General features: G+C 40.5%; 1 protein-coding gene across 1 annotated transcript in view; it reads left to right on the top strand.

The window, feature by feature from the left end:
• The window catches only part of OXSR1 (oxidative stress responsive kinase 1), a 61,016-nt gene that overhangs the window by 33,937 nt on the left and 12,852 nt on the right, over positions 1–14,227 (top strand). The window contains exons 3-9 of the mRNA XM_075212177.1: positions 2,055–2,163; positions 3,912–4,053; positions 6,929–6,984; positions 9,668–9,777; positions 10,406–10,507; positions 10,745–10,878; positions 13,229–13,277. Coding sequence (XP_075068278.1) covers positions 2,055–2,163; positions 3,912–4,053; positions 6,929–6,984; positions 9,668–9,777; positions 10,406–10,507; positions 10,745–10,878; positions 13,229–13,277 — 702 coding nt within the window. The remainder of the gene's footprint in view (positions 1–2,054; positions 2,164–3,911; positions 4,054–6,928; positions 6,985–9,667; positions 9,778–10,405; positions 10,508–10,744; positions 10,879–13,228; positions 13,278–14,227) is intronic.

The raw sequence follows: 14,227 nt of genomic DNA, 5'->3' as shown, positions 1-14,227 counted from the left end.
ATATGGGCTGCCCTTCATCATGCTATTTATGAATATGTGGTTGCTCACTAATTATATATATATATATATATATATATATATATATATATATATATATATATATATATATATATTGTAAGTTTCATCACCCCATGGCAATGAAATGCCTCAAGACTAGTTTGTTACATCTTAGGTGGGCCAGGAGTTGCTTCTAATCTAATACAATATATTGGACACTCGACCAGCCAAAAATCTACACTCAGTGTGTGTCCTGTTTGTTTGTTTTTTTTGTGTTTTTTTTTATTTTTATATACTTTAGTATTTTTTTTTTTTGTTCACCGATTAGGGAAAGTTTGGCTGTACATTTTATGTTCTTTGTCTTTCTCGTGATTAGCTCACTAGGGATCCTGAGCAAGACGGGTTGGACTTTAAGTCCTTTTTGTGTTTTCTTCCAATCTAATTAGCTCTGTAACTGCAAGATGAGAATAATATTGAATTGCAAATTTCTTTTGACAGAAAGTTTGAAAGTCTGCAGCTGCTCATTGAGCATAAGATGAAAAACTGGTTAATTAGATCAGTATAACTATTCAAGTGTTCTTGGCAGAAAGTATAAAAATAAAAATATCGGGTCTTTCACGTGTAGAGAATTTTTATCTTTGTTGGGCTGAATTAGCCCAGAAAGATTTCTGGGAGTTTACACACGTGTACATTTCATACTAGCTTACTTGGTCTATTGTATTTATACTGAAGGAGCTCTTTAAAGTCTCTGCACAGTGTGTGGACAGACATTTTGTGGCTTGAAGCAATTTTTATGAGAATGGAGCCTATCGGTTCAATTGGAACCAGTGATCTCACTGAGGCAGTTTGGCTCAGCTCACGAAAAGCTGCTTCTTAGTAAACTGATAGGCTTCATTCTTATGAATATTGGTTCAGCTAGCAAAGTAGCTTTGTCAGTGAAGCCATTTGTTCCTGCTGAACTGACATTATTGATAATGAAGCATATCTGCATCCAACCTTCTCCACCTTATTTATGTTTATTATCATACTTGTTACATTTTTGTTTTTCTCCCTCCAGGAAGTGCAGAGAGGGGCGGAACGCTGTTAACGCAACATTTTGGCTATGCTCCCCTGCGACGCAATGAAACATTTGCCTCATTTCGCTGTGGGTTGTGGCCAAAATGATTCTGTGCTTACTACTAGCTGTGCTGTATACTGAATTGTGGCAGGGTTTGGACTTCACAGTAATCCGGGATGGAGGCTACAGGACAATATAGTATTATAGTGGGTGCCTTTCCTTGGTGATTTGCTGGTATTCTCGGTGGTAGTCATTTTTACGAAGACGAGAATTGCGACATTAATTACACCCACAGTAATATGTCGATGAGTAAAATCCCGGCATGGAGCAAATACAGACTTGACATAAAAGCAACTGACAACATTTCAGACACGCCGCATTTAAATTCCAATAGCAGAAAATGCCGCCAGTTACATTGCCAATATTAAAGGGGCCATGCCAGGACCCGGTGACTTTAACCCTTTTTTGGATTATACAGGCTCTGTGTGTACTATTGGTGTAATTAGTGTTGCAATTCTCGTCTTCGGAAACACGTACCCCATCTGGTATTTTTACTGATCAGTTCTCAGCTCATATCCATTCTGTGTACAACGCTGCCTGTCTGCAACAGAGACACTTATGAATTGACTGTGTTTATGTTCAGACTATAATAACTCGTAGCAGCCGTAATATGTCCTCCATGGTTTTATGATGCCGCACTGTCATTTTGACAACACTTTTATATTAGCAGTATCGGAAAACGGATAACGGTCATTCTGCAGCCGATCAATACTTGTAATCTCATTTATTTTCTGCTGTCAGAGTCATTTAAAAGTGTGACAGGTTATCTTGTTCTGAGGTACGACATGGCTGATCTTTTAATCTCGAATTTTGTCTGTGCTAAAGCCGTGTTAATAAAGTACCTCTTCAAATGTACCGTTCAGTTACGTTTTTGCTCCACTTACTTTTTGGCATTTAAGTTCTATTTGCCTATTTTTCACTCTGCTTTTTCTCTTCTCAGAAAGAAATCCAGGCGATGAGTCAATGTCATCACCCCAACATTGTGTCTTACTATACCTCGTTTGTGGTTAAGGATGAGCTCTGGCTAGTAATGAAGTTGATGAGTGGAGGTGAGATATAGAAGATTCTCAAGATATTGAGGTCACTTTATAATTCCATGAACTTTATATGACAAATTATATTTGATGGAAGTCGTGGGTGTTACCTACAGGCTTAGCAGACGTTCTAGGGTCACTTTAGAGCCACCCAGCTGCCGGGCTCTGTGTAGTTGTCACCCATGTTGTTGTGGGGCACTGTCCCCTCTGCGAATCCTGCGGTCAGCTGGGTGCTGAAGGAGTTTCCAGCTGTGACTGCCGGCAATGCTATAACGCAATGTGAGGCACTCTAGTGCGCCAACATTAAATACTACTCAGAGGAGAAGGGTACACTGGCGTTCCCTTATCCCCGAAGCAGGAAGTGCAGATATATCTATGCAACCCAAATCTCCTGCACATTGTTAATGGTTGTGAACAAGAGGAGTCATGTAATCCACAATCCTTGACTAATAAGACTTGTGTTCCTGTTCACGTTGGTCATACTTTATGTACTCTACAGCGTTTGGTCATTGTGCTGAATGTCTGAGGTTTAAATGCTGAGTTGGGCTCTATTACACCATAACTATATTAAACTGATCTGTGCAAATCATTTCCATTAAGGTTTCTTAACCCTCAACGTACTCCTTCAATGAACAACAGGTGCTGTGCACAGTTGCCAAAAGATCTTGGCCTCCAGGCTCCAAGTTTTAAAGTTATTCATGGAATCCTTTGATCCTGAAAATGCTTTCCCCTATTTTTATTTAATTTATTCTAAATAACCAGTTGCACGTGATCATTTCTTCTGTTTTATATGCTGGGTGTATTACTGTATAAGATAACATTTGTGCAAGGTGTCTCAACTGTATATATCCATGTACAAGTTAGTATAGCACCACTAGGTCCGCAGTTTCTTTTATAGCTAACTGGGTAAAATACATGGAGCAGTTTACAATAAATTTAAATAAAACAAGTGCTCAAAAAAAATGAAGTGACAGAGCAACCTGAAGAGAGTTGACCCTACTCCAAAGATCCAAGTTTAATTAGACATAGGGGAGAGGCTGGAACACAGGTTGACAAAGCAATACATGCAGTGAAGATAAGATTTCATGGTACACAGAATTAGGCAGTTGATCATATGTGTGCAGAAAGGATAGAATTGTGTTTTGGTTATGCCTGTTGGTCATGTCATGTTGGGATGTAGGCAAGCATGGGTCTAACACACGGGAGTCTTCTGAGCATGAGTGGGGTTCGGGGCGTGCACAGTGAACTACCCTTGGGCTTTCAGAAGAGCAGTGTGAGAACTTCTAGGGAATGGGCCAGCATCATGCGCTCCCTCCACTGCTCCAGATACAAGTGTGTGGCAAATAACTTTGTTTGGTTACCTAGACTATGCATGTTAAATTTATTTAATTGAAAATGTCCCACAACAATACAGTTATGTTATAGCAGGAATTTATTATTACAATTTCTGACCAAGGGGAAAAGCTGCACAGATTGTGGACCGTTGGGGCCATTCTGTGGCATCTCGAATCCCCAGTTTCTTGGCAAACAGTGAAGCCTCCCCCACACACTCTTTTTAAAAATTCTATCAGGTGGCCACTTTTTGAGTGTCCCCAGCTAATGAAACACATACATTTAGAGGCGGGTGACTTTGCACCCCATCCCCAACCCATATAAAATATACCAAAGTACTTTTTTTTTTGTTTTAATTAGAAATGACTCCGTTCATTGTGGCAGTTATGTGACCATGCCTGTATACCAACAGAATTTTCCTGACTTTGCAGGTTCCGTCTTGGATATCATCAAACATATAATAGCAAAAGGAGAGCATAAGAATGGGGTACTGGATGAGCCAAGCATTGCCACCATGCTGAGAGAAGTTCTGGAAGGGCTTGAATACCTGCATAAAAATGGGCAGATCCATAGGTATGTGCTATTGCTTGGCTGTGTGTCTGAGAATAGTTGTATCCTGTGTAACTGCTGTCTATCTTTGGACAAGCCCTGCTATGTATGCACACCGCCTCTATAATGTGTTGTCAGAATGCAGCCACATTGACATTACCTGATCTGGTGAGAGAAGAGATCGGCAGCCACAACTCATCCTAGCAGTTCAAGTATTTAGTATGGGGGTTTGGTGGTGTTCGTCATAACTGAAAAGAGGATTGTAGTTTAGGTCTGTTCAGTCAAGTACCTCCTTCACTATATACATACTGATGGGCTGTAACCTGTGAGTTTCCTATCCAAGAGGATATAGGGACAGGTCCATAAATAGCATGGATTGTGTAAAAATGCACACCCCTTTTACATGTTTTTGGAGCTGCCTCCTTCCCTGATTGTCTGGAGGTCCTAGTCGTCTACCAACCACGTCACAGTAGCCCACCTGCAAGTACCACTGAAGTTCTTGCATCTTGACTAACTTCAAGGAATTAGAGAAATATTAAATTGCAAGCTTTCCACTCCCACCTCATCTACAGTCTAACTCCACTGAGTGTGGAAGAGAGATGAGGGGTTCAGGACACATGCCAGGAGTGGACAGGGATAAGTGCTTTATTTATTAATTTCCTTCTAGCTCTTACAAACCACTGCCTGGTTTGTCTCCCCTTGATCAGATTTTCTGGAACATCCCACATCCATTAGCAAGTGGCATGGTCATATTTATAATATTAAACTAGATTTGCAGCGAGTACATGGAGTTTTGACCAAGGACGGGAAAAGGTGTTGTGTTCCTTTGCAAAATCCCAAGTGCCTCTTCAGAGGATGTAAGTGTCCAATTAACGCTCTTTCAACACAAATGTCTATACACACTCAAACACAATGGAAATGTAGCACAGTAATTCCAGGTTGAGTTGGCTTGCATAAAGACACTGATCGTTTGCACTATTTTGATGAATTCAGGAGTCCTCTTTATTGGGAGCAGTGCTGAAGACATGGAGCCCTTTCAGGAAAGGCTCATGGTGGCAATATGTGGGTATTAAGTACTGTTGACCCTGTATTCATCTAAATAGTGCCATCAAGAAGTGTCTTTATGCACACTCAACTCATAATTACTCTCCAAATACTGCCGTCCATCTCCGCAGACGGAGTCTGGGAGATTTATGCTGGTGGAAATATCTTGCGTAAGCTTTTTAGTGGAAACACTGTTACCTTGTTGTAGTGAAAGGAATGAATTACATCACTAAATGCTCGGTACACCGATCTGCTTTGGGTGTGAACACAACAACTGTAAAACATGCATCTCCTCACTTCGAGGCTGGAGTGTGTATTTCTTGCAGACATTATGTGTGACAGCAGAGAGGGGAAGTTAAACGCACAGGAAACATCTATTAGGTATTACTGACCATGGATTGTGGGTATGATGGTCCGTGATGATGGCTGAACCTCTCTAGACATGTACTGAATGGAATGCTGGGTGTATTCATCTATTTTATATAACTTATATAAATTTTACACAACTCTATAAACAGACTTTTTCAGGCACCTTTTTGCTGCCTAATCAAACTTTTAATCTCCTTTTTTGTGCCTGGGATACAGGGAGAGAGGGATTGTTGTCTAAGGTCCAATGATTGAAAGTGTGATTCAACCATGGTCTCTAACAACTTAGGTGCTGATCATATCAGATTGACACTATCACTACACACAGTGGAAGCAATTATTTTGTTAGCTGAACCAGACATTATGACAGTGGTGCTTATTAATTCACTAGGTATGAGTGACCTGATTGGATCTACCCATAATATTGGTGCATCCAGTCTCACTGTGTAGGTGACAGGTCTGCTTTAGTCGTCTGTTGTTATAATGAAATAGTTTTATCAGATTTTTGGATAGGTTGAAAAGCTTCTGCGAATGGTCTATGGATCTTTAAGAGAAAGTTCTCAGTTGGAAGGTAGGTATGGTGTTAAGGGGATATGCATTCTGCAATTTTGCCTTTGAATTAGATTTCCAACCCCAATCAACTTCTGAACATGATTCATTCAGATATCAACTGGGGTGGCTGGTAAATCTGGTCGGGTGATGACCACATCTGACTGTGTATGCTGTATGCCTTCATTGTCTGACCACGCAAACAATGCTTCCCATGATCCACCTGTTTACCCAGAATGCAGCTGGTCAGATCTGTGTGTACAATGGGGCAGTGCCCATATCGACCAGTCATTGGACACCTTTAGTAGCTCCATCCTGTCAGATGTCCTATGACGTGTTTAGACTAATATTTCCTTTTATTGAATTAAGTCTTGCTAGTAACATGATATGAATCCCTCCCTAACCTGTGCAGTATTTACTTTCCTCTTCAGTTAAAATAGATGTATTGTGCATGACACACCTGAACTGTGAGTTAATTCAGAGATATGGGTGTGTGAAAGTTTCTTCAGATACGCCCCACTTGAGAACTGGAGCAATTATATGTATTATATTCTATTATGTGTGGAGAATAAATTCTTTTAATCGAGTTGGGTTTTTTTTTTGGTTTTTTTTGGTTTTTTGTTTTGTTTAATTTTTTTAAACCTTAGAGGTGTTTTTTTTTTTTTATTTTCTGGATGAGTCGGTAAGCCTGGCTGAGTCATTAAAGATGTTACTGAGTACTAACAAAAATAATGCTTTGAGTGCATACCAAATTTGTAGAGGGACATAGAGGCTGTCTACTCACAGAGCAGATACACATATGATAGGCTGAACATGTATTGATGACATGCAGCCTGTCTGTTTACTCAGAACTAGTGACCTTACTATTGTGGTTTCTAATCATACTAAGAAAATGTAATAGACGTATAATAATTATTTTATTAAATTTGTTTATCTGCAGAGATGTAAAAGCTGGAAATATACTTCTGGGTGAAGATGGCTCTGTGCAGATAGCAGGTAAGGCTTTGTCTGTATGTAACATTCGCTGCTTGCGATTAGGAGAGTTCAATCTATAGGACATGCAATAAGCAGGTGTGTTCTAGAGATGTTTATCTGGTAAACCATGTCATTTCTATAGTATATATTAGATGTATATTTACCGTAATTATTGGATATATTCTCAAACTTAGACACTACAACTACTGGGAGTGAGTTGGCCTCAAAATGGCTGTAAAATTATAATTTCATGCCCCTTTCCCAGCTGTACAGGCACAGGCGGTCATAAGTGCCAGAATCACCCGAGTCTGCATTGTAGCATAGACGTGCACCCACTTTCTGGCCATGTGTACAGCGATTTTACACAGGATGGGCTAGCTGGCTCGACGGGCTAGCTGGACGCGACGGGCTAGCTGGGCGCGATGGGCTAGCTGGGCGCGATGGGCTAGCTGGGCGCGATGGGCTAGCTGGGCGCGATGGGCTAGCTGGGCGCGACGGGCTAGCTGGGCGCGACGGGCTAGCTGGGCGCGACGGGCTAGCTGGGCGCGACGGGCTAGCTGGGCGCGATGGGCTAGCTGGACGCGCTGGGCTAGCTGGGCGCGCTGGGCTAGCTGGGCGCGCTGGGCTAGCTGGGCGCGATGGGCTAGCTGGGCGCGATGGGCTAGCTGGGCGCGATGGGCTAGCTGGGCGCGATGGGCTAGCTGGGCGCGATGGGCTAGCTGGGCGCGCTGGGCTAGCTGGACGCGATGGGCTAGCTGGGCGCGATGGGCTAGCTGGGCGCGATGGGCTAGCTGGACGCGACGGGCTAGCTGGGCTAGCTGGGCTAGCTGGACGCGATGGGCTAGCTGGACGCGATGGGCTAGCTGGCGCGCTGGACGCGATGGGCTGTTTGTATTTAAGCATTTACAGAACAAGTAAATGCATTATTGAACATTAACATACATCAGTGCATTAATAACTGAAGTAACTGAGCAGTTAAGTTATGTCTAGCATGCTCACCATTCTATTTTTTTTCTGTCTAAAAATCTGAATAGGAAGACCACATATCTGTCTTGCTTTACTAGTTATGCCACTTCACATTTGTTAGAAAGTAACTGACTGCTACGCTTTGCTAATGGACCTTAATAAGCAGTCTTTTACTGATTGACAGAGAGATGTATGTGAGGAAGTAAAGAAGTTTGCAATCTCTATTTACTTTTTAAACAAAGATGCAGAAAAAAGCTTTGTCTCATTCATGACCTTTTTTTAGTTTCTGGGTTCAAATATTTTTTACATATAAAGAGACAACAATCCATTGTTTAGTTATCTACCAATCATGATGTACAAACTTTTTTTTTTTTTTAGAATGTGCAGATAATTCCATTCACTTAAGGAAAGTGTAATGTGGACAAGATCAGCAGAATCTAATCTAGAATAAACTCCAAATAATTCACCTATAGAAATAAAGTGGGTTTTTACGTATTATCTTGGGGCTCCACATAGATGTAGATTAAAAGTACATAATACCTAGTGATACTTATTGGAGATATTCTGTTGCTGTGTCTTTGCCTTTTTTTTGCAAGCAGAGCGTAATATGAGGGATGACTGGAAGCTTTGATGGTTCAGCAAGTAATTCATTACACCTCATCTCTTGTGTTAGGGAGCAACATGAATAGCCCAAACTGTTCCCCCTGAAGGTGTTAATGTGCAGTGTGGTCTGCACTGTGGGATACATTGACTTGTGATTAAAGATGTTAGTGGGCGTTTATACTTCAAGGACTGTGAATCTATAGACAAGAGGCAGCATTGTACTGTCCGTTGCCACCTTTATGCAGCCTATGGCTCTTGTTGTGGAACTACAAATTCCAGCATGAAATGCTTAGTTAGCGGTATCTGAGAGTTGAGAAGGTAAAACCAAAACAGTAGAGATGGGTGCATGTTACACTGAAGAAACAAACTGCAGTCTGTGACTTACATAGACTTAGGCTCTGTGGAGCCTTTCTTTAACCTGTGGAATAATTACACAACAAGCTGCTATCTGCCAGTGGTATTGTAAAGTGAAGCTAATGGGATAATCCATCAAGTTCAGATGGAGGAAAATAATATTCTAGCTGCATGCCATGCTGAATATGTTTACCACGTAATGAGAAAGATGGCGGCGTCCGCGCTTCCTGGGTTCTGGTTGCTTCTCACTGTATCATTTTTATACTGTAAAAATAAAAAAACATTTGTATGAGCAAATACAGCGGTATCTATGACCATTCTAAGGCACAAAAGTATTATATCGGACATAGTAAACATTTTTTCTCTCAAATATCACTTCATAGCACAAAGCAAATATCTACATTTTATAACTAAATACTTTGCATATTTAAACATACTTGTGATTAAAAACTACTTCCATTTTAGAATCCTAGAAAAGAGTTCTAGGTCACTGAGGGGTAAGAGGTGGCCCGTGGGGTGTGCTTTACGCCCCCACCTGCATTCTTCCCGTATACAGCTTACCCGCAGGCTCTACATAGCAGGTTAGATTGTACCTGGACGGTGGTACGGTCATCTGACCAACTGGTGTCCTGATCTCCTAATGTGATCTAATAACTAACTCTGTGCAGAGGTACTTGTGGGAGTGAATACCCTGTTCTAGGCTTAAATTATATACAATTATATATAAATGAAAGAAGAATTCCTAATTTGCTCCTCTATTAAATCTTTTACGCTGTTTCAGACTTTGGTGTCAGCGCGTTTCTAGCCACAGGGGGCGATATCACAAGGAATAAAGTGAGAAAGACCTTTGTGGGCACGCCCTGCTGGATGGCACCAGAGGTCATGGAGCAGGTAATGCCAGGAACAATGGACGTCTTGTTTTCTGAGAAACAAGAGGATTAGGGAATAAATCACTTGTGTGGAAATGAGTCACTGTGAGTGTGTAGGTTATTTCTCATTGTGTGTGAACCTTCTGAAGTAACAACAACACCTTTGCAGCATATAAGAACTTTACACTTTTCAAAATTTAGTTTAATTCTGGGATCTCTGGTACTTGAGCTCTTCCACAATCTGTCCCCTCACTTGTGTCACGTATGCATTCTGTCATGGAAAATCTTTAAAAATGACTAATCCTTAAAGGCACCCCAGCAGGGTGGTTTGCCTCCATCTTCTCCTATAACGGAATTAATAACACTATAGGCAGTGCCATCGTCCTCATGAGTGGATACTCCCTATAGTATGTAGTTTTATCAGTCGTATGAGGGGATTCTCTTCACTGATTATCTATTGCCTTCCAACACACTTTCTAAATGAGTTATGTGACACAAGTTGTGGTGGGGAACATACTCTTTTTAATTTTGGGAAAACACATCTACAAATGCTACTATAGTGAAAGATTGGGAGTTTGGATTTGTATTTCAGATTATACATTAGAATGTAAATATCTTATGTAAATGTGTATTTTCTGTGCCTGTTTTAGGTCAGAGGGTATGATTTCAAGGCAGACATCTGGAGTTTTGGTATCACTGCTATTGAACTAGCGACTGGCGCAGCTCCTTACCATAAATACCCTCCAATGAAGGTAGGTCATATATAATATACTGTGTGTGTGTGTGTGTGTGTATGTATATATGTGTGACTGATAAGTTTGACTCATTGTCTCATAAGTACGTTAACATGGAGGTAAAATTAATACATTTCCCAATAAAAGACTAGCCCTGACATCCAATGAAAGCCAAGAGTGAGTTGTTTTTTAAGACTATTTTGCTAGATTTAGGTTCCCTTTAATGTCGCTGAGTTTAATGTGATCATTTTATAGGTATTAATGTTGACGCTTCAGAATGACCCCCCGACTCTAGAGACAGGTGTACAGGATAAGGAAATACTGAAGAAATATGGCAAGTCTTTTAGGAAGATGATCTCCTCGTGCCTTCAAAAAGACCCAGAGAAAAGGTAATCCTTACCAAGCCTTTGTTACTTTACAAGGGATGTGATTTATGTGAGGATCGGCACAGATAACTGGGTAATGTATGAAAGCTGCTCTGACATTGCTCCGTTTCCCATGCACAGTGGGGGCAGCTACTCTAAGAACACAGGCTGTCCATTCACTAGTAACCACTGACTTCGCTGAGGTTTTAGAAGTTGAGAGGCTGCATTCTTATAAATATTGATTGTTTTGCCTCATAAATGAACTCCATCATGCTTCATGCCATAGTAAATTGCTTTCTCACAAATGTTTGATTACACCAGAAAATGGCTGCCTCCACCGTGTGTAGACGACTGTGCACTGTAACGTATTCTTATCCATAAAAGCAATGGTATTAATGAAATTACATGTAACATTGGTAAGTTTGAATAGAACCTGTCATGTTTGGTTTTATTAGTGGTTTTCATGATGCCTAGTGTATAATGTGTATGAAATACCTCCACCTAGAAACTGTGATTTAAGAAGCCATATGCCCTGGAGCAAGAATTCTACAGACTGTGAGACTCCAGACTTACATATAGCTCGCTGTGCTCTCTTACAAGTGGAGGGGTGTTTTTCTGTACGCTTAGAATATCATTTAGAGTTTGGAAAAATCTAACTAGGGAGCAAATTTGTACCTGGACAAACCATGTTGTGATGCAGACACATTTTTTGTGCATGCAGGGATAATGCAGCCTGCTTTTACATGTAGTGCAGAAATACTGGGCTACTTTATTTACACTGATTTAGAGTTGAGTTAGGAAGCGCTCCCTCTGAACTCAAAATTTACCGGCTCACTATAAATTTGTCCTTGCTGCAGCACAAAATGGGTTTGTCAAGTTGCAACATTGCTCCCTCTAGCTGGATTTATAATAACTCTAGTGCACTATATAAACCACTAAGAAAAGCAAAAGTAACAGGGCCATTGATGAGGGGCAACAAACAAGTTTTGACATGAAAAGAACATTTGCAATTAGGAAAGTATTTGTTGTGTGACAGCTCATTCTATTCTAGAACTTCAGTCATCAGTACCTGCCAGTTGTTTATATAAATACAGTCTATGACAAGGAAGAGCAGATCTGGAGACACTGTCCATTGGCATAGGGTTCTCTCTGTAATAACACCCCCCCCCCCCTCTTCCCGTTTTTACAGGTTGTAGCAGATTCAGTGTCTCCAAAAATTGTCACTCTGTCTCCATATATGTAATGGCTTGACTCTGTTTTGTGTCCCCATGACCTCCTAATCTACCTTCACATATTCGCACATGCTCTTTAAAGAGAAGGTGATAGTTATTTAGAAAATTAGATTTATTTCTACAGACCAAGACACTGTGAGCATCCATAAAACTCCTCAACACTGCCCCCTATTGGAAGCCAGTAAGATTACTATAATATATTATGAGAGAAAGTTGTCTATAAGAGATACCTGTCTATTCTGTCAGTGCTGTCAGCAGAACATTGTAAAACCTGGGAGTGCAGTGTCAGATATTGTCATGTTGATGTTGTCCTGGAAGGTTCCTACTGAGTTAAGGATAGTTATGCGGATAAGCACTACCTGCATGGTCTATGAACATTGCTAATGGCACTATACAATTATATGTTTATTGCATATGTTTGTTCAATTATATTCCAATTAGGAAGGTTGCACTAATGAGACAACACTAAAATGATATGTGAGAGCACTGTCACACATTGTGCTATTTGTTCAGTTACTGCATGCCTAGTGCAACATGGCTTACACCAAAATGACTCTTGTCCCTCTGTGTTTGACACGCTGTATTGCTAAGTATTACACTATGCTGTTAAGTGACAGCTCTGCTTAGAAAGGGTAGATGAAAGTACAACTGGACTTTAAAATGTAATACATATATGAATATATATGCATATATGAAGTGTGTATGTAACATTGTTTATTCCGTGTTAGGTCAGCTTTGCTAAAGTTGAATTAGAAATTGTTCCTACCTTCCACGTTTTTAGGGCGTTCTCCTAAAAGGATCTGATGCAGAACAAAACCATTCAAGTTACAAAGCTAGCATGTGTGAGAGCCTGTGGTGGGGTTAGTGGCTCTGTGTATGAAGTCACCAATCTGCATGCATGGTGCTGATGGATAGAACAAGCGGCTGTACCTCTGTAATCAAATGTAAAAACATCCGTTAGTTCAGGTATATTATTTAGCTCAGTAATAGACTTTCACTTAAATGTCAAAAAGGGGCTTTCTATGTGCTTTATGTACCTGAACATTCCAGAATGAATCATTATACATCATGTATAATCTCTACTAAAACAGATGTGAATAGATATAATAAATCCTACTTAAATAATGTATTTCTTTTTGCAGGCCAACAGCAGCAGAACTTCTGAAGCACAAATTTTTCCAGAAAGCGAAGGTACGTTATACTGATCCGTGGCGCCACACCCGGAATGTTTCTGGATAGTTCAGCTGTAAACATCAAGCTATAATTACTATCAACTGTGAGCAGGGTGTGAGTTGCTTTATTGTATCAAACTTTACAGATTCCTCCTACATGAAGGATCAGCTATTTACTTACAGCTATTTCACACTAAAAATAGTCTAACTCCTAGCTAGTGTGTGTACCATGTTCTGACAGCTCCTATAAATGATCAGCTTCTGACAGCTCCTATAAATGATCAGCTTCTGACAGCTTGTATATTTCTGTTTGATATTATGGCAATAAGACTTAAATTTGCATACTGGTATATTACTATTATGTACTCGAGTGCTAGTGAAAGTAGTCAAACTCCTATGAGCTCATTGGATTGTATTATACTACTATAATACTAGCAACTATTTAGCTTTTTTTTTTAACTTTCCTTTATATCCCTTTGTTGCCATCACCGTGCAATATATTTTGCCAGTGGAAAGGGTTATCCTTCTCTGCATTTAAACAAAGACTAGTTCAAGTGGACATCCTGCTAAGTTTTGGGAGCCTCACTTCTTAGATCCTGCCTCTGCCAAAGAGTCGCACAAAACGCATTGATTAACAAAATAGTAAATAATAGTGTGTCTGTCTGTATGTATGTTAGGGAATTTAGACTGCAAGCCCCAATGGGGCAGGGACTGATGTGAGTGAGTTCTCTGTACAGCGCTGCGGAATTAGTGGCGCTATATAAATAAATGAAGACGAACGACAAGAATACATTTTATGTTTAATATTTCACCTGCAATTGATTTAGGAGCTTCACTAGGGTGTTTGTGTGGTGAAGTACCAGAGTAGTAGTCCTGCAGCAGCAGCGATGCTCTGTACTGCATGCAACCGTAGGGTTCCGACAGGCTTTACTCCTACAAAAAACAAAACGAATTCTGAGAAAAACGAGA

The sequence above is a fragment of the Mixophyes fleayi genome, chromosome 5, assembly GCF_038048845.1.
Source record: "Mixophyes fleayi isolate aMixFle1 chromosome 5, aMixFle1.hap1, whole genome shotgun sequence".
NCBI lineage: Eukaryota > Metazoa > Chordata > Amphibia > Anura > Limnodynastidae > Mixophyes > Mixophyes fleayi.
Note: the sequence above shows the minus strand (reverse complement) of the source record. Positions and strands in the feature narration are given on the sequence as shown.